At 39.4% G+C, this 22,028-nt stretch overlaps 1 protein-coding gene across 2 annotated transcripts in view; it reads right to left on the minus strand.

The window, feature by feature from the left end:
* The window catches only part of slc12a2 (solute carrier family 12 member 2), a 100,822-nt gene extending 83,757 nt beyond the window's left edge, over nt 1–17,065 (minus strand). Inside the window, exon 1 of one of the 2 annotated variants that reach the window (XM_057818318.1) lies at nt 16,105–17,065. In XM_057818318.1, coding sequence (XP_057674301.1) covers nt 16,105–16,668 — 564 coding nt within the window. In that variant the 5' untranslated portion in view covers nt 16,669–17,065. The remainder of the gene's footprint in view (nt 1–16,104) is intronic. The other variant, XM_057818317.1, reaches the window with a different exon arrangement.
* Between the last annotated feature and the right edge of the window lie 4,963 nt (nt 17,066–22,028).

A 22,028-nucleotide genomic window follows, 5' to 3' on the forward strand; every position in this document is an offset into this window, starting at 1 on the left:
GGAAGCCCAGACTTCCCTCTCCCCAGCCACTTCAACCAGCTCCTCCGGCGGGATCCCAAGGCGTTCCCAGGCCAGCCGAGAGACATAGTCTCTCCAGCGTGTCCTGGGTCGTCCCCGGGGCCTCCCGCCGGTGGGACATGCCCGGAACACCTCTCCAGGGAGGCGTCCGGGAGGCATCCGAACCAGATGCCCGAGCCACCTCAGCTGGCTCCTCTCTACGCGGAGGAGTAGCGGCTCGACGCCGAGTCCCTCCCGGATGACCGAGCTTCTCACCCTATCTCTAAGGGAGAGCCCGGACACCCTGCGGAGGAAACTCATTTCGGCCGCTTGTATCCGGGATCTTGTTCTTTCGGTCACGACCCAAAGCTCGTGACCATAGGTGAGGGCAGGAACGTAGATCGACTGGTAAATCGAGAGCTTTGCCTTTCGGCTCAGCTCCTTCTTCACCACTACGGACCGGTGCAGCGTCCGCATTACTGCAGACGCCGCACCGATTCGCCTGTCGATCTCCCGCTCCCTCCTACCGTCACTCGTGAACAAGACCCCAAGATACTTGAACTCCTCCACTTGGGGCAGGATCTCATCCCCGACCCGGAGAGGGCACTCCACCCTTTTCCGACTGAGGACCATGGTCTCGGATTTGGAGGTGCTGATCTTCATCCCAACCGCTTCACACTCAGCTGCGAACCGCTCCAGTGAGAGTTGGAGGTCACGGCTTGATGAAGCCAACAGCACTAAATCATCTGCAAAAAGCAGAGATTCAATGCTGAGGTCACCAAACCGGACCCCCTCAATCGTCATTATCGACTAAAACAACACTGATTCCTGATTCCAATGATGTAAAACTTATATTGAATCTAAATTTGGCACTATATAGCACACAAATTTTTTCAGAAAAGCTATCCATTAACTTTCTTGAGTGAAATATTCCGCCTATAAGTCTTTGTCCATTTACTATAAATTGATGTAATTTCATATCATTACTTAACACAGTGGACCTTAATTATACGAGCACTGCACCTTACAGATTTTCACGATACCACCATTATCACGAGAGAAAATGAGTGTCATTATGCAAACAAATTTTCACAATACGGGCAAAATCCAGAAAGCCTCAATTAATTCATTAAAACATAATTGTGGGTTATTGTTATCCACGTTCCCTGTATAACAAGAATCGCCAAGTGATTTACAAGCTAAAATCTAGCATCTACAACTTTTTCCGTTTCCAGTGAAAGTCTTATTCTGAAAGTCAAAAGACTCCATTTTCCTTCTGCCACTCATCAGAGCCACAGCATGCCAAGACTGCAAGCACTCAGTAAAAAAAAGGGATATTAAAACATTTCCTAGAATGAGCCGCATTAAAAGGTCCCATTTTTCCATTTTATAACCCACTAAGCACTTATGAATTTGGCTCTGGATTGTAAATAACCAAACCACGGAGCAACACTGTCCAAAGAATCTCCTCAAGTAGTTCAAATATGCCAGAATGTACAGTCAACCACCTAAAAAACACAAAAAAACAAATAACCGAGTTGGTTGAGCTCACCACCACTAATTCCCTTTCAATTAGAGTCAGTGCTGTTTGAGTGATTAGAGGCTGAGTGGCTGACTTATTGATTACTCTGAGCAGCCATCAATTGACACAGTGGAATTTCCATTCCAGATTTTTTAGCCACGGAGACACGAGGATATGTCACTGTAAGGCAATACAATAGAAACACCAAGGTCACTGTAACCGCCAAAATGGAAGCTCCAATCTGTTTGAAAACCAAAACCGGTAGAAACTCAATTTCGCTTTTTACTTAAGCCTTCATGTCTGATACCAGCTGTTAATTTGAACTGATGAAAATACATGTATGAAGCCAGGCTGATGGCTGGACTATACACATGCCTTTAAGACTTAATAAATTCTGACTAAAAGTACAATAGGAGCTCTATTTCTGCAGCATACCCTTGACAAATGCATTATGACCACAGCCTTTCATCACAAACTACTCTACAGTATTAGTCAGATATGGGTACAGATTATTAACAGTTTCAGACAGTTCAGCCCCAATTTTTTATTCTTCTTGCTCCTTAAACTGTTCAACATCTTTGAAGAGGTTCTGAGCTAAGCTTATTATTGCGAGTGGAAATTTTACCAGTAAATCTAGATCAAGTCCTCGCACAGAGGACTTATGTTTTTTATAACCGGATACCAACTAACACTTAGATTATAATAGGGCTACAAATATCGACTAATCAATGAACTAGTTAGTTCGAATAATCGAGTAATCGGATAAGGAACATGAAAAATTAAAATACCTGAGCTGAGCCTCAAAAGGTATAAAAAAATAAATAAATGGGGATCAACGTACAACAAAAGAACAATTCGCTAACTTACATAGCAAAAGTCCGCTAGCTTAACTCATTCACTCCCAGCCATTTTCACCGGAGCAACCCCCTTCGCTCCCGGCCGTTTTACTGGATTTTGACTGATTTAGCAAGGCCCACAGAAAATTCTGTTCTACTGCTATATAAACATGGAACCCACCAAAAGAAAGATTAGACTCTCTTCTTTCAGCAGGAAAAACAAGTTAGTTCATATCTTTTTCCATTCTTTAGAAATCAGCACTAAGGAATAGCTTAGTTTGAGCAATTTTGCAATTTCTGATGAAAAAAACAGAGAAATTGAGCTTTTCGTAAAAGCGTACATTTCAAACATAACTGACTTTAACACAGCTACTTTTTGCTTTTGTGACATCCCAAACATCTGAATAATGTTTTCCTTCTACAAAATAACATAAACAACAAGACAAATATCGCTTTGATAGCAAAGTAACAATTTATTTACACATAACTAAACTATTGAACTGAGAGATGATGCAGTTGTGGCCGCGACTGTCGCCCCGGCCGTGCAACCAGACCGTTTCGTTAAATCGGGTTACGCCTGGCGTCCTGTGTGGGTGAATTCTGGGGGGATCTATGTAGTGACTAGTGCTGCAACGAATAATCGATTAACTCGAGTATTCGATTAGAAAAAATATTCTAATTTAATTTTTATTGCTTCGACTATCTGTTTAATTAAAGTGGCGTAATGGTTTATTTTGAAAGTTTGCATTTAGTTTTATTCATTAGGGTGGATACACTGCCCTCTGGTTTGCCTCATTTCATATGGCTGAATCCAACTGCTCCCTGTTAAGGCCAACATAAGCTAAGCTTTTGTTTGAGCTGAATTTTTTAATGCATTCATAATTTAGTTTATAGGCATTTTTTAACATTTTTGTGAGAATATGTGTCTGAACCATTTGTTAAGAGCATTGTAAAAATAAAAAATAAAAGTTAGCATTTTATAGCGTTTAAGCTAACAGACTTTTGCCATGTTTCTTAGCCAACTGTTCTTTTGTTGTACATAGATCCTCATTTTTTTTTATACCGTTTGAGGCTCAGCTCAGGTATTTTTATTTTTCACCTTCTTTATCCGATTACTCGATTATTCAAAATAACTAGTTCATCGATTAATCGACTACTAAAATAATCGATAGCTGCAGCCCTAGTAGTGACCACTACCTCATAACAGAATTCACCTAGGGAACTTGTGTGGGGCATGTGCCTTGTGTTTGAAATCATTCTCCACATTTTTCTCACGCTTCTTACTTCTTCCAACTTCCGTTTCCTGACTATTTCTCTTCATTCACTTCCTTTCATGGTCCGATATGGGTTCTTACCAAATGCACTAGTGCCCTCCAGTGGCCTGTTTTATTGCTTTAAAATGGATTTTCAGCGTTGTACTTTGGAGCGAAGTTGCATCACAACCAAGAGATGTCTCTTGTGGGAAAAAAAACGTAAAAGACGTATAAAAACATCTTTGGGACACTCATTCAATCAAAAATAGAACGTATTTATACGTTTTTGGGAGCAAATGAGTCAGATGCTATTAAATGCTAATTTTTTTTTTACAATGCTCTTAACAAATGGTTCAGACACATATTGCCACAAAAAAACGGCAAAATATAACTATAAACTAATTAACGAATGCATTAAAAAAACATGAGCTCAAACCAAAACTTAGCTTACATTGGTCTTAACAGGGAGCAGTTGGATTCAGCCACGTGAAACGAGGCAGACCAGAGGGCAGTGTGTCCACCTTAACCAATAAAACGAAATGCAAACACTTTCAAAATCAACCATTACAACGCCACTTTAATTAAATAAATATTCGAAGCGACAAAATTTTATTCGAATATTTTTTTCTATTCTCGAATACTCGAGTTAATCAATTAATCGTTGCAACACTAGATTATAATTTGGTTTTTCGAAAGAGCTACCAGTACAAGTAATTTTGTCTCTCATCGTAAAATCTTTCATTCTGAACAAAAGACCGGCTTACAGTACAGTATAGAGTTGGCTATTATGGAAATGACGAAAAGTGAAGGTGTTACTATTTGCATATTGCAAACACAATTAGAGATGTCTAGATCCGATCACGTGTTTGGTTAACGATGAGTGACAGCTTTGGATAAATGTTTTTTTTTTTTTTTTTTTTTAATTACCTTGAAGTTGTTTTAGGCATGTTTTAAGTTACAATGAAGACAAAATGGATGACTACGTCCTTCAGAAATATTGAAATATGAAATAGTTGGCAACTAATTTAGTAATCGATTTAATCGATTAGTTGTTGCAGCCTAATTAAGAAGCTACAGTGGTATGAAAAAGTATCTGAACCTTTTCGAATTCCTCACAATTCTGCAGAAACTCACCATCAAATGTAATCTGAGCTTTGTCAAAATCACACAGATGAAAAAACTGTCTGCTTCAACTTAAACCATACAAACATTTATAGGTGTTCATATTTTAATGAGGAAAGTATGCAAATAATGGCAAAGGGGGAAAAATAAGTAAGTGAACTATCACATTTAATCTTTTGTGGCCGCCCATTGGCAGAATTAACTTCAACCAGACGCTTCCTGTCGCTGCAGATCAGTCTGGCACATCGATCAGGACTTGGCCCATTCTTCTCTACAAAACTGCTGTATTTCAGTCAGATTCTTGGGATGTCAGGCATGAATGCTGTCTTTAGGTCATGCCACAGCATCTCAATGGGGTTGACCTCCGCAGAACGTGGATTTTGTTCATCTGAAACCATTCTGAAGTTGATTTACTTCTGTGTTTTGGATCATTGTCATGCTGCAGCATCCATCCTCTTTTTAGCCTTAACTGTCTGACAGACGGCCTCAGGTTTTCCAACAAAACATCCTTATAAACTTCTGAATTCATTCTTCCATTAATGATTCCAAGTTGTCCAGGCCCTGAGGTAGCGAAACAGCCCCAAATCATGATGCTTCCTCCACCATGCTTCACGGTGGGGATGAGGTGTTGATGTTGGTGAACTGTTCCATTTTTCCTCCACACAAGACATTGTGTGTTACTCCCAAACAATTCAACTTTGGTTTCAGCAGTCCACAAAATATTTTGCCAAAACTTCTGTGGATTGTCCAAGTGCCCTTTTGCGAAAATTAAACGAGCAACCATGTTTTCTTTTTGTTTAGACAGCAGGCGCTTCCTCTGTGGAGTCTTCCAATGAACACTGTTCTTGGCTGTAGTTTTACATATAGTTGATGTGTGCACAGAGATATTGGACTGTGCCAGTGATTTCTGTAAGTCCTTATTAGCAGACACTCTAGGGTTCTTTTTTACCTCTTTGAATATTGTGCACTAAACTCTTGGCATCATCTTTGGTGGACGGCCACTCCTTAGGAAAGAAGCAACAGTGCCAAACTCTCTCCATTTGTAGACAACTTCTCTGACTGTCGATTGATGAACATCCAGACTTTTAGAAATGGTTTTGTATCCTTTCCCGGCTTTATACAAATTAGTGCTGCAACGATTAATCGATTAACTCGAGTATTCGATTAGAAAAAAATATTCGAATTAAATTTTGCTGCTTCGAGTATTCGTTTATTTAAAGTGGCGTTGTAATGGTTTGTTTTGTAAGTGTTTTATTGACTTGGGTGGATGGACTGCCCTCTAGTCTGCCTCATTCACATGGCTGAAGCCATCTGCTCCCTGTTAAGACCAACAAAAGCGAGTTTTTGTTTGTTTTTGTAGGAATATGTGTCTGAACCATTTATTAAGAGCATTGTATAAATAAAAAAAAAAACGTTAGTATTTTATAGCATTTAAGCTAGGGGACTTTTACTATGTAAGTTGGCCAATTGTTCGTTTGTTGTACCTAGATTCTTATTTATTTTTTATTTATTTTATACCGGTTGAGGCTCAGCTAAGGTATTTTAATTTTTTTATGTTCCTTATCCGATTACTCGATTATTCAAACTAACTAGTTCATCGATTAATCGACTACTAAAATAATCGATAGCTGCAGCTCTAATACAAATCAACAGTCCTTGATCCCAGGTCTTCAGAAAGCTCTTTTGACCGAGCCATGATGCACACCAGACAATGCTTCTCATCAAGACAATTCTTACCAGGTGTGTGTTTTATAGTGGGCAGCGCAGCTTTACACCACTAATCAGTGATTCTGCATACACCCGACTTAAATTGTTTGGCAAAAATTGGATTCAATTGCTCTTCAAGTCTCCTTAGGCAGAAGGTTCACTTACTTACTTACCCCCCCCCCCCCCCCATGTCATTGTTTGCATGTTATCCTCATTAAAATATGAAAACCTATAAATGTTTGGGTGGTTTTAAAGTAGACACTTTTTCATCTGTAATTTTGACAAAGATCAGATGACATTTGATTGTGATTTTATACAGAAATGCAAAAATTCCAAAAGGTTCAGATACTTTTTCATACCTGTATAGATTAGACTGAAAGATCTCCCAAAATTGGCAAAAATGTGAGTTGTTGTTATCCAAAGTAAAAACAGATTTTTACTAATCTCCTACTTAGACTTAACAAAAATATAAAGAAGAAATCTGATATTTACAACTGAGAAGTTACATGTATGTTATAACTTCAAGAATTTAGCCAAGTTTAAGGTAAAGTAGGTCCTAAAAGAGTAATTGGTTATCAAAATAGTTGTCGATTAATATGCTGATCGATTGTTACACCTCTAATGCACGTATTCACAAACCTATGCATATTTACTCTCCAGGAAATTCATCATTATTGCTACATTTGGATGCATGAGCAGACTATTGCAGTCAAAAGAAACTTTGAAGTTCATTAAGGTTTATCCTTGACATTTTTATGATAGCCAAGGACCATTAAAACACCACAGGTCACCATGCTCTGGTGGAAATCGTTCTTTAATCTTGATTGAAGGCGCTGATGGTTACATGAAGGAGCCTTCTGTCATCATTCGTCACATGTTCCTTGGAAAATCCATTTAGTCGTTGCCAAAGTTGCCTTAGGGGGAGAACCTAGATTACGGTAGATAACAGAATCTTGTTCCCAAAATAAAGACTATGCGATGTTAGTGTAGCTTTTTCAAATGGTATATTTATTATTTATTTACTACTATAAACAAGAGTTCATGTCAAACTAATTCTTTACAACTGGAGTGGTATGCATGCCTGAACAGAAACTATGACGCAGATGTTTTTAACGCAGGCAAACTCATTGCTGAGCCTGATGTCGCGCTGAATGCACAAATTCAAAAAAAGTTTTGAAAAACATGAACACTGATTAACCCTTTATTAGGGTACTTATTTAAATAATACTTAGTGTTAAACTACTTATCCTCATGGGGGTCTCGGGCAGACCCGTGTGGTCCATTAAGCGAGCAAGGCAAATGCTATGGGCGTCGCAGCGCGTGAAGAAAAATGTTCAAATAATATTTGATGATAGCAGTATTCAAAAAATTGTACAAGACAATAAAAGAAAAGAACAGCAATACATATAGTAATAAGGTTTTAAATAATAATATTTTTCTAATGCGCCTTCTGCACGTTTCAAAGTTTCCTGCGATGCGGTAATTTCACCACAGTCTCACCACACTCACCCCCGCAGACCAGCGAGCTAACTGAAGGTGTTATTTTTAAGCCTCTGCAATTGAGCAACGTTACGCTGACGACGTCATGAAAAGACAAAAGACCACTGGGTCTCATATTAGAGAGAAAAAGAGTGAAGAAGAGCATAAACGTGAAAAAGACAGGTTTTTAAATGCAGAAACATTTGTACTTAGCGCAATTGCAAGTTGGTGGTTATTTACAGTGATATGAATAAGTATCTGAACCTTTCGGAATTTCTCACATTTCTGCATAACATCACCACCAAATGCTATCTGATCTTCGTCAAAATCACACAGATGAAGATACAGTGTCTGCTTTAACTAAAAGCACCCAAACATCTATGGGTTTTCGTATTTTAATGAGGATAGTATGCAAAAAATGACAGAAGGGGAAAACATTAAGTGAACCACCACATTTAATGTTTTGTGGCCCCTCCATTGGGAGCAATAACTTTAACCAGACGCTTCCTGTAGCTGCAGATCAGTCTGGCACATCGATCAGGATGGCTCATTCGTCTCTACAAAACTGCTCAAGTTCAGTCAGATTCCTGGGATGTCTGGCATGAATCGCTGTCTTTAGGTCGTGCCACAGCATCTCAAGTCTGGACTTTGACTTGGCCAGTCCAGAGCATGTATTTTGTTCTTCTGAAAACATTCTGAAGTTGATTTACTTCTGTGTTTGGATCATTGTCTTGTTGCAGCATCAATCCTCGTTTTAGCTTCAACGGTCTGACAGACGGCCTCAGGTTTTCCTGCAAAACATCCTGATAAACTTTTGAATTCATTCTTCCATTAATGATTGCAAGTTGTCCAGGCCCTGAGGAAGCAAAACAGCCCCAAATCATGATGCTCCCTCCGCCATAATTCACGGTGGGGAAGAGGTTTTGATGTTGTTGAGCTGTCCATTTTTCCTCCACACATGACGTTGTGTGTTTCTCCCAAACAATTCAACTTTGGTTTCATCAGTCCACAAAATATTTTACCAAAACTTATGTGACCTGTCAAGTGCCTTTTTGCAAACATTAAATGAGCAGCAATGTTTGTTTAGACAGCAGTGGCTTCCTCCATGGAGTCCTCCCATGAACACCATTCTTGGCCATAGTTTTACATATAGTTGATGTGTGCACAGAGAGATTGGACTGTGCCATTTTTACCTCTCTGAGTATTCTGCGCTGAACCTTTGGCATTATCTTTGGTGGACGGCCACTCCTTGGGAGAAAAGCAACAGTGCTAAACTCTCTATTTGTAGACAACTTCTGACTGTCGATTGATGAACATCCAGACTTTTAGAGATGGTTTTGTATCCTTTTCCAGCTTTATACAAATCAACAATCCTTGATCGCAGGTTTTCAGACAGCTCTTTTGACTGAGCCATGATGCACATCAGACAATGCTTCTCATCAGGACATTTCTTACCAGGTGTGTGTTTTATAGTGGGCAGGGCAGCTTTAAACCAATTATCAGCGATTGGGCACAAACCTAACTTAAATGTTTTGTAAAAATTGGTTTCAATTGCCCTTTAAGTCTCATTAGGCAGAGGCTTCACTTATTTGTCACCCCTTCTGTAATTGTTTGCATGCCATCCTCATTAAAATATGATAATTTATTAATATTTGGGTCGTTTTAGTTAAAGCCAACACTTTATTTTCATCTCTGTGATTTTAACAAAGATCAGACCACATTTTATAGTGATTTTTTGCAGGAATGTGAGAAATTCCTAAAGTTTCAGATACTTTTTCATACCACTGTATTATACGTCATTGTACTGTCCTTGCCAAGATGTTGGAGCCAAATCCTAGCTCGACAACCAGCTATGCTAAAAAATGACGACGTCAGACGTCGGTGTGGTTTGCTGACTTTATTCAGCTGCTCATGACATCAACACTTGCAGAATGAAACAATCAGTTTCATCTTCATTAACAGCAATTCAAAACTCAGTTAATAACTAGCTGCTGAAACAGCAATAAGAATCCACACAAATGATTAGCATTTAACAGTTAGCGTCCGCAGATCATCATAAACAATCACAAACTCGCATCGAGTATTCGACCACAACTGAAAACAAATAATAAACTATAAAAAAAAGTCGTTATATACAGGTGTTGCCTATGTGGATAATTCACAAGCAACAAATATGCGCAGGCTTGCAGCTCTTTCCCCTTCTTTAGGGGAGAAAATGACTCTTCCTCGTGGTAAGAATTTTGCAGTACTTTTTTTTTTTTTTACAGCAGCGTTGCACAGATAAGGTGTCACTGTTCAATAAAGATCCCAATAAACAGTATTTTATCTATTTTGATCTTGTTTTTTAAGTTGTATCGTAGAATATCGTACATCGATTTTCTGACCAATGTATCGATAAGTGCTGCATCGCAATATCGTGAGAATCGTTATCTTGAGCCTTATATTGCGAATCGTATCATATCGTGAGGTGCCCTGAGGTTCCCACCCGTGTGGCCTATAGAGTCAGAGTGAAATCCTAGTTATAAGGCTCAACTTAATTCTGGGTTTTAATGTGCAAAATGGGGCACGTTGACATGGCGTGATGAGTGTGAATCCGCCTGGCTGCTTGGTGCAACCAATTATGTTTAATTTTGACCATGTTTTGATAAATACTAGTACATAGCTTTAAACCTCGTGATGCTTTGCACAGCTCACGTGGCCGCCCGAAATGCACTACAGTGTATGCGGGCACAGGCACAGTTGGAATGGCCAAATCAATCACCAGAGCTTAACCTAATAGAACATGCAATTTACCTCCTGAAGAGGATACTAAAGGGAGAAACCCCCAGAATCAATAACTAGGAGGCGCTGCAGTATTGTCCTGGGACAGCATATCTAATGATGAACAGCCTGGTGAATTCTATGGGTCGCAGACTTGATCCAGCTATTGCAAGTAAGGTTTATGTCAACATATATTAAATGTTATTCACTTGAAGTTAAATTCATGTCTGTCCCACTACTTTTGCCCACTTAAAAAGTGGATGTGTTCAAAGAAAAGGCCATCTTTCCTGGGTTAACCAATCTTGTTAAATAAAAATTTTTTTTTAAAAAACACACACAAAATACAAGCTGGAACTTTGTGTCATGTTCATTTTTTTATCTAAAACCCAAATACAGGGGTCCCCAAACTACGGTCCGCGGGCTGCCTCCACATTTGGTCCGGCCCCCTGAACATTTTTTTTTTCCCTCAATAGTGTTATTTATTGCCTGGCTTTTTTCTGTAAAGAACCCAGAGAGGGTTATTTGGTTATTATCTATTTAATTAATAGTAGGGTTGTTCTGATCATGTTTTTTTGCTCCCGATCCGATCGTTTTAGTTTGAGTATCTGCTGATCCCAATATTTCCCGATCCAATTGCCTTTTATCTCTCTAAATGGATAAAACGGCACCATTACAGATGGAGCGCGACAATGAGTGAGTGAATGAGTCGTGCAGCGCATGCATTAATTGCGTTAAATATTTTACCATGATACATTTTTTTAAAAATTAACTACTGCCGTAATTGGGATAAATTTGATAACCCAACCTCAAGCCTAAACTAAAGACTCTGGATAAGTGTAACATGTTATGTCTGTAACATTAAATACAATTAGAAAACGATTTAATAAAAAAATATATATATATTAAAAAAAAGGCATGGCCGATATTTTTTTGCCGATTCTGATACTTAGAAAATGACGTGATCGGACCCGATTCATCGGGACATCTCTAATTAATAGTGTTATCATTATTTATTATTATATCATATTATACTATATTTGGGGCTGTCAAACGATTAAAATTTTTAATCGAGTTAATCACAGCTTAAAAATTAATTAATCGTAATTAATCGCAATTCAAACCATCTATGAAATATGCCTTTTTTATGTAAATTATTGTTGGAATGGAAAGATAAGATGGACATATACATTCAACATACAGTACATAAGTACTGTATTTGTTTATTATAACAATAAATCAACAAGATGGCATTAACATTAACATTCTGTTAAAGCGATCCATGGATAGAAAGATTTGTAGTTCTTAAAAGATAAATGTTAGTACAACTTATAGAAATTTTTGATTAAAACCCCTCTTAATGTTTTTGTTTTAAAATAATTTGTAAAATTTTAAAAACAAAAAATAAACTAGTAGCTCGCCATTGTTGATGTCAATAATTACACAATTCTCATGGTGCTGAAACCCATAAAATCAGTCGCACCCAAGCGCCAGCAGAGGGCGACAAAACACTAAAAAACACAAGTAACAAATGGACATGACACTGCTGTCATTTTAATTTGTTTGAACGGGGCATGTGCGTTAAATACGTCAAATATTTTAAGGTGATTAATTTAAAATATTAATTACCGCCCGTTAATGTGATAATTTTGACAGCCCTAATAATATTATATTATTAGTTTTTTTTTTTTTACTTTTGTTCCGTGAAGAATCCAGAAATTGTTATTTGATTGTGGCTTTCTGAAAAACAATACATTTTTATATTTAGGCACTCCTGCAATCGTCACACTTTTTCTGTTGCAAACTGACCCGGCCCCTCATCAGAGAAGGGAAAAGTTATGAGGCCCTCACAGGAAAAAGTTTGGGGACCCCTGCCCAAATATCTTCAATTTACAACAACAACAACTACAACAAATGAACCTTTGGGAGGTGACATATATATTTATAAATTCAATTAATATATTTTTTTGCATTCCCATACTGTATGTAGGCATCACGGCCATCATGGTAGACCATACTTGGATACCAAATTTTAATACTGTGCTGTGGCCTACATGAGCAAATATGTGATGTCCATATATATGAATGCCAAATCTTTGAGGTAAAAAGACATTTTAATTACTAAAAATACTCACCCACCATATAAATGGTTAAGTGATTTTCCAACCACACACAAGGATTTCTATTGCAGTAATTATCATTCTGAGGAGAATAACGTGATGACAATGAACCATGAGCCTCAGATATAATTACAACCCTTGTACATACACATGTATTTATATCCCCGTATGTAAAGACAGGAGAGCTGAAACGAATACTCGACCAACTCGAGTAACCTAAGTTTAAAAACTGATCCGAGTAATTTTATTCACCTCGAGGAATCGTTTAATTTTGCCAGCTCTAAGCATCATGTTTTGCCCGGACTACTTTTAATGCGGGACAACGCACTGACGTCACGTGCGGAGGAAGAAGCAAAAAAAATAAATAAATAAATAAATAAAACTGCAGCCGACAGCCGCTACAAACTACGCCGACGTTGCTAAAAACTATGCCCGCATGATGCTAGCTAGCTATGGAAGCAGGTAGTGTCCGATGCGTCTCATAGATATCGCATGCATTTAGGAATAGATGCGAAATGACAGACTCGGCCGCATCAAGGCAGCGTTAGTAAACAGCCGCCATATTTAAGCAGCACACTTCTCAGCGCTAATAAATATAACGTTACTGTCACTCGCTCATGTAACGTTAGACCTTCGGAGGGCTAGGTTTCTATTGATTATGACTAGAGATGTCAATCGGGATGCCGATCGATCGGGTCCGATCACGTCATTTTCAAAGTATCGGAATCGGCAAAAAAATATCGGACATGCCTTTTTTTATTTTTTTAATTAAATCGTTTTCTAATCGTATTTAACGTTACAGACATAATATGTTAGTTTAGGCTTAAGGTAGGGTTATCAAATTTATCCCGTTAACGGCGGTAATTAATTTTAAATTTATCACGTTAAAATATTTAACGCAATTAACGCATGCGCTGTACGACCCACTCACGTATTGTCGCGTTCAATCTATTATGGCGCTGTTTCACCTATATATAAAGCTAAAAGGCAGCGTAAAATGAGTAGAGTGAACTTTGGCAGCCTTTGGAGCTTTTCTTTATTTGGCTAAAGCCTTACTATACCCACTATCATTTACTGAAAGCTCAACAAATACACTAGATGGCAATATTTAGTCACAATATACAAAGTCACATTTATCCTTTAAGAATTACAAGTCTTTCTATCTGTGGATCCCTCTCACAGAAAGAATGTTAATAATGTAAATGCCATCTTGAGGATTTATTGTCATAATAAACAAATACAGTACTTATGTACTGTATGTTGAATGTATATATTCGTCCGAGTTTTATTCATTTTTTTCTTAATGCATTGCCAAAATGTATACGATTGGGAAAAATTATCGGGAATGATTGGAATTGAATCGGGAGCAAAAAAAAAAAAAAAAAAGCAATCGGATCGGGAAATATCGGGATCGGCAGATACTCAAACTAAAACGATCGGGATCGGATCGGGAGCAAAAAAACATGATCGGAACAACCCTAATTATGACCACTGTCGATGCGTGGCTAACGTGTCTTACGTACAGGCTTTATTTAATCTGTAAAAACACTGCGCTGTAGAGTGATGAAGGTGTAAAATTAAAACATAATAAAGCTAACTGTCAGTTTTAGCTCAGTAGTCATTGCTGAATAAAACACCAAGTAGCACTGGTCCCTAATGTGCTCCAATACAGCAGGAATTATACATTTATTTTGAACACTGCAAAAACTCAAAATCCTATCAGTACTTATAGTTTAGACTAACTTAAAACTTAACTAGAACTTAAAAACAGCTTGACACAAATGGAAATTCAATTGAAACACGTGGGAAAAACACGTAGCTTTCAAGTGATGTGTGTTATCAAGCGTAATTACATTTTTAGGTAAGAAATATGCTTTTTTTTTTTTATAAGATCTAGAGTTTTTCGAGTGAAAGCAGTGCTTTTTTTTTTTTCTAGTCACATCTGAGATGCAATTGTTGGCTGTTTTCAACAATTTACATCGAAAATAAAGATATTGATCTACTGAAAATGGTTCAATATTGGATTAAATGTTTTTTTTTTCACGTATATTTATAATTGCTCTTTAACTAAAAAAAATGTTTTATCCGATTACTCGATTAATCGATAGAATTTTCAGTCATTTACTCGATTACTAAAATATTCGATAGCTGCAGCCCTAAATACATGTTTAACACCGACATCGTCTGTCATTTTACATCTAGTTCTACATATATATGATATCTACTGTAGCCGTATGTTGGTAGCAACTAGCAACCGGGCGTTGTTTGTAGCGGCTGTCGGCCGCAGTCAGGTATGATTGTTTTTTTTATATAGCGGTATGAGTTGAACATGATATTTACTCTCGGTCCGTTCCTCATTGCGTCCCAAAGACCGCGCTGACTGCTTTACTTCCGCTTTACCTGGTATAATTCAATACTCGGAATTTGGATATTTGTGAATCGTTCTCGAATCTTCCACGGCCGAATCGCAAATAATCTAAGATTCGGAAATTTCGCACGCCCCTAGTATTTTAATGGGTCACTTCCTGCAGGGCCGACCCAGGCCATTTGGAGGCCCTAAGCAAAATAATGCAAAGGGGCCCTTATTTTTGGCCCACCATTTCGTCACGGTGTACTGTGAAACCCATACATGCAATCCAACCCATACGTCCATATTTTGTATATTAATCAGATTTTGTTGCACCGCATACTTCAAATTTCTCACCCCAAATGATTGTCAGTACTTACAGTAGATAGCGCCAAACCTTTTTCTAAAAGAGGACAGAAAGAAGTTAAGGAAGAACTTTTATTTTTTAAGGTTGTAATCAAGTATCAAAACCCACAAAAGTCAAATAAAGCAAACTCTAGTAAACAAAATAGAATATAAATTAAACAATTGACAAATTGGGGGCCCCCCTAGTGGTCAGGGGCCCTAAGCTGCTGCATAGTCTGCGTATAGGCTGGGCCGGCCCTGACTTCCTGTTAATTTTGAGTTACAGAACAGGACGTGACCTGGGAATCACATAAAATGAATAGGCAGCCTTAGGTTGTTCCCAGTCTGAATGAATTGGGCGTCGAGCACCATCAATGGCAGCCTTAGAGTTAACTGAGACACTATTATGGTGGAAGTTTTTGGTAGCAACTTGATGTTTTTTTGTTTTTTTTTTTAAGAAAAAAAAAATTTGACACCTTTTGAAAACGATATCTCGATTCTTGACAGGAGCATATCGATAACCTTTTGGGATACCAAGAATGACGATATATCACCATTTCGATATTTTGTCACACCCCTAGTCCAGAAAACAATCAGAAAGCTCATGTGATTGTCTTACCTTGTCCAGCTCATCGTGCAACTCCGAAAGAGTGGGTCTGATAAGCTTCTCCCCCAACGGCGCGGCTGTCTGTCGGTAGAAGTCGATGTTGGGCACGGCATCGATGGTGTTATGGCCAAAGGTCCTCAGGTAATAGGTGTTCGTGTGGGTGTCATAGTGATAGTGATGCTGGCCGCCAGTGGACGAATGTAAACTAGTCTCGCTCATCACCGTGTCCCCGTTCTGCATCCCTTCGACGGGCGCTGCCTCCGGAGAAGCCGGGCTGCTGGCTCCGCTCGGGTCCGCAAAGTTCACCACCCGAAAGCGACCTTTAGCTTCCTCGCTGCTCGTGCCCGGGTACTCGGGTGGAGCACCGGGAGTGGCCTTCTCGCCGGATGGGACAGCTTCAGAACTCGGCGACTCGTCAACGACCGCAGCGGCTGCTTCGGCCACAAGGTCCACCTGGAAACGACTCTGACTATGCGACGGACCCGGTGGCTTCAGCCCCGCGTCGGGGGCTAAAGAATCCGCCTCCGTCTGGGCGCTCTCCCCCGAAGCGGGAGCCGCGGTTGATGGCGCCGACATGGCACACTCAACGCCAACTAATGGGTAAACCGTCTACGAGACAGCACGTTAGGCCGGCAAAGCGGTCTAAAGCAAGTTGTTCCGTCACGAGCACAACTGTGCGCTCAGGAAGCCGTACGGACCACGCTAACAACGACAAATTCCTCGTTTGTATGAAACATGAGGCTACAAGATGGAAACTTTAAGCCACCTACTGACTTTTTCTTACGCAGCCGCCAATAAAAGGTGGTTTCGGTCGTCCCCCGCCTTCAAACTTAAGTCCGTCGAGCTACAGTCTTCCTGTAATTCAGAGCAGGATGCTGTTGTCGACCTTGCCGCAACTCCTCCTAGCTTCCTAGCGGCTCCCTCGCCAGTAATATACACACACTGCGGTCGGCATCACTGAAGGGTGGGTTCCTGCTATGCGTGACCTCGCGAGATGTGCGTGTTCGCGTCTCATCTTTCGAGTGCGCACGGGAGGGGGTGGGGGTAGGGGCCCGCCTGCGTGAGAAGGAGAAGGAGGGACGATAAACGTGACACCACTTTTTGGTGCATTTCCACAAAGTAACGCACACAATGTGCATTGTTGAATTTTCTGCTCTGCTTTTCACTTTCCAAGTGTCTTGGAGGTTCCTGCGTTTAATCTGACTGGAAATCATTAAAACTTCCATTCACGACCAGTCCACACAGTTCTAATAGTCATCAGAGTTGAAATCGTTTGCGTCGTAGCTAACGGACACATTTTTTAATGACGTCACAAAGAGCAACTCATGAAAACCAATTACAGTAGGCAGCAAGGGCATACAGTGCCTTGCAAAAGTATTCGGCCCCCTTGAACCTTGCAACCTTTCGCCACATTTCAGGCTTCAAACATAAAGATATAAAATTTTAATTTTTTTTCAAGAATCAACAACAAGTGGGACACAATCGTGAAGTGGAACAAAATTTATTGGATAATTTAAACTTTTTTAACAAATAAAAAACTGAAAAGTGGGGCTTGCAATATTATTCGGCCCCCTTGCGTTAATACTTTGTAGCGCCACCTTTTGCTCCAATTACAGCTGCAAGTCACTTGGGGTATGTTTCTATCAGTTTTGCACATCGAGAGGCTGACATTCTTGCCCATTCTTCCTTGCAAAACAGCTCGAGCTCAGTGAGGTTGGATGGAGAGTGTTTGTGAACAGCAGTCTTCAGCTCTTTCCACAGATTGTCGATTGGATTCAGGTCTGGACTTTGACTTGGCCATTCTAACACCTGGATACGTTTATTTTTTAACCATTCCATTGTAGATTTGGCTTTATGTTTTGGATCATTGTCCTGTTGGAAGATAAATCTCCGTCCCAGTCTCAGGTCTTGTGCAGATACCAACAGGTTTTCTTCCAGAATGTTCCTGTATTTGGCTGCATCCATCTTCCTGTCAATTTTAACCATCTTCTCTGTCCCTGCTGAAGAACAGCAGGTCCAAACCATGATGCTGCCACCACCATGTTTGACAGTGGGGATGGTGTGTTCAGGGTGATGAGCTGTGTTGCTTTTACGCCAAACATATCGTTTTGCATTTTGGCCAAAACGTTCAATTTTGGTTTCATCTGACCAGAGCACCTTCTTCCACATGTTTGGTGTGTCTCCCAGGTGGCTTGTGGCAAACTTTAAACGAGACTTTTTATGGATATCTGTGAGAAATGGCTTTCTTCTTGCCACTCTTCCATAAAGGCCAGATTTGTGCAGTGTACGACTGATTGTTGTCCCATGGACAGACTCTCCCACCTCAGCTGTAGATCTCTGCAGTTCATCCAGAGTGATCATGGGCCTCTTGGCTGCATCTCTGATCAGTTTTCTCCTTGTTTGAGAAGAAAGTTTGGAAGGACGGCCGGGTCTTGGTAGATTTGCAGTGGTCTGATGCTCCTTCCATTTCAATATGATGGCTTGCACAGTGCTCCTTGAGATGCTTAAAGCTTGGGAAATCTTTTTGTATCCAAATCCGGCTTTAAACTTTTCCACAACAGCATCTCGGACCTGCCTGGTGTGTTCCTTGGTTTTCATAATGCTCTCTGCACTTTAAACAGAACCCTGAGACTATCACAGAGCAGGTGCATTTATACGGAGACTTGATTACACACAGGTGGATTCTATTTATCATCATCGGTCATTTAGGACAACATTGGATCATTCAGAGATCCTCACTGAACTTCTGGAGTGAGTTTGCTGCACTGAAAGTAAAGGGGCCGAATAATATTGCACGCCCCACTTTTCAGTTTTTTATTTGTTAAAAAAGTTTAAATTATCCAATAAATGTTGTTCCACTTCATGATTGTGTCCCACTTGTTGTTGATTCTTGAGAAAAAAAAATTCAATTTCATATCTTTATGTTTGAAGCCTGAAATGTGGCGAAAGGTTGCAAGATTCAAGGGGGCCGAATACTTTTGCAAGGCACTGTAGGTTTGGTCTCAACATTGGTAGGGACGCTATAACACAGGGATGTCCAAACTTTTTGCAAAAGGTGGCCAAATTTGGTGTGATAAAAATGTGGGGGGCCGACCTTGGCTGACGTCCTTTACGTAGAACAATATATTTAAGCAAATTTTAGTAAGCCATTCTGTGTGTCACATTTGCTTTATAATTTTTTTAAATTAATAATTTCAATAATCTCGCAACTAGCCTTTGTCGCGTTTTCTTTCGACTCTCGGACTCTTGCGAAATACTGCTGCTGTAAAATTAAATTAGCTTCAAGTCGCTTCAATTTCTCGTTACGTATCTTCCCTGTAATCTTGTCGTACATGTCAACGTGTCTTGTTAGGTAATATCGCTTCACATTGAACTCTTTAAAAACAGCGACTGTCTCTTTGCAAATAAGGCAGACACAGTTGTTGCGTATTTTAGTGAAGAAATAGTCCAATTTCCATCTATCCTTGAAGCGTCGGCTGTCTTTTTTTTGTTGATTGTCGCCATTTTAGAAAATTGGGAGTAAAGGGTCACACGGTGTAATGTTGCTTAAAGTGCTGCTGCCTTTTAGTGGGTAAATGAGGAGCAGCATTTAGTGTGTAAGCTACTTCATATGCTGGTAGCAGTACTTCTGACCAATTTATTAAGTCTGCGTGTGGGCCTGACGTTATTGATTTTATGACAGAGGCTGGGGGCCAGATGAAATTTGAACACGGGCCGCATTTGGCCCCCGGGCCGGACTTTGGACATGTCTGCTATAACAGCATAACCTGCATGTACACTTTTTGCTGGGGACGAGACATTAATAAGACCAAACAGATTGGGTACATTTCTCAAATATAGCTCAAATATAGCTGGTTCCGATGTAAAAATGAAAAAAGGTTACAATAAAATTATTTTCATGGGAGAAAGTCATTTTTCAAAATGCTTGCTTCATATAAAGGAAATTTACAGTGGTTGTGATTTTTTTTGTGGGGGGGGGGTTAAAAAAAATGTGCGTGGGCTGCAAATAAAAATATTTTTTTTAATGATAAGAGATAGAAAAAACATACATTTTAATTAGGGTATAAATGCACGAAATGCACAGTTGGATTAACGTTAACAGTAGAAAAACTTCAGGAAGAACTCGGTTCACTACATTATTCACAGTTTAAATAACGTTCACAGTAGAAAATACATACAAGAGGACACTTCTCTCTAAGCAGCTTTCTACTCGAGTTTTACAGGTTAGCAAGTTCACACGGTTTAATGTTATGCAAACTCAGATGCAAGTCAGACCTTCAGTTGCAAAATTAGTGGTGTGTACCCCACCTTCACAACATTGACATATTTTTACATTACTTAAAGTAGCTACTGCTGGCCAAAAAACCTTATGATATCCCTCCTCTTCAAAAGGGCAGCATGTCGACACGTATTTCTGTTGGGATTGTGTGAATATGGGGGTTCAAGTCATCAGCCAATCAAACGTGCGTTTGAAGGGGGAAAAAATGGACCAGCACATTCAGCAAGTGAAAGGCGGCAAATGTAAGTCTGAACATAATGTAGGGTCAATTCTATCCTTACAACTTATGGGAAGATAATCTAAATTACCTATATAACTGAACTCATTATATAATGCAAATAAGGTTGCTTAAAAGTTGACAATTTGAGCATCCTTAAAAGTTGGTGGTGTTATGTCCCTACCGTCCCTATGCAAACCTACGCCCTTGGTAGGCCGTAAGGATGTTGACTATTTGACTTCATTTGGAAGAACCGTACTCACTACATTAAAAAAATGTACTTATGAACACAAATGAACAGGGAGGTTTGAATGTCATAGATTTTTTTGTAGTTTGAGCTGCACGTACAAAGTTAATTGGGCCAAACGCTTACTTAAAAATCCACTTTCACTGTGGAATTTCATCCCTCGTTTTATTTTTTCTAAGTATAGTAGGCTGAACTTTGTTCTGAATTGCACCTATGATGTTGACAAATTGGTGGGAAAGGTCTCTCTTTTTCACAAACAAGTATTATTACCATAAGCAGAGTTTAAGCGGGAGCCAGCCCCCCTGGTGGCCGAAAAGTGTCATTGCGTGTAATTGACTTTGACTAAAAGTTTTAAAGCAATAAAGCAAACAACAAAAATGAATGGAATGAACAAAAAATGACATTTTTATAATGGGTCAAAATTATTCTTCAAACAGATCATGTGACCAGCACCTTAGATAGTCATTTGCTTTGCATATTATTTAAAAAATATATAAATAAAAAAAAAAACACACATGCATATCAGACAATTTTGAAATTTGGCCAAATTCGGGGTCTCAGAGCGGAACTTCAAGTCACCTGAGTGTTTTCCGCCATATCTTTTTTTGGCCATTTCATTCATTTTTTTGTTTTTGTTTTGCTGCTTTACAACTTTTATAGACGATATTTACCGGAAAATTCTTAATTTTAAAATTATATATTGTATAGACCCTACCCACGTGACGTCACAACTCCTTCCTCCTGACTGGTGCCGCCCAATTGTCCGTCAACACATCATGTTTCCCTGTTACGGCTACGTACGTTCCTCCTATTTACGACGTGTTTTTCTGCTCGTTAACATTAATAATCAAAATGGTGAAGGTGTGTGTGGCGGTCGGTTGCAATAACAGAGAAGATAGACGGAGAAGACGGAGAGACTTGAAGTTCTACCGGATTCCGAGAGACCCGGAGAGAAGAGAGCGAGATGGGCTGCTGCAATTCGACGAGAAAACTGGGCTCCAAACGATTACCACAGATTATGTAGTAGTCATTTTATATCTGGTAAGATGCATTTAATATATATTTAGAGGGTTTTGGGCTGACAACCACAATTAAGATCATTGCTAGGCTAATCACCGACAACATACACGTATGTATGTAGTGAGAGTGCTAGCGCTAAACCATATAAACATTAAAAGCCCTAACTCCATTGA

This window comes from Corythoichthys intestinalis, chromosome 17, assembly GCF_030265065.1.
Source record: "Corythoichthys intestinalis isolate RoL2023-P3 chromosome 17, ASM3026506v1, whole genome shotgun sequence".
Lineage (NCBI taxonomy): Eukaryota > Metazoa > Chordata > Actinopteri > Syngnathiformes > Syngnathidae > Corythoichthys > Corythoichthys intestinalis.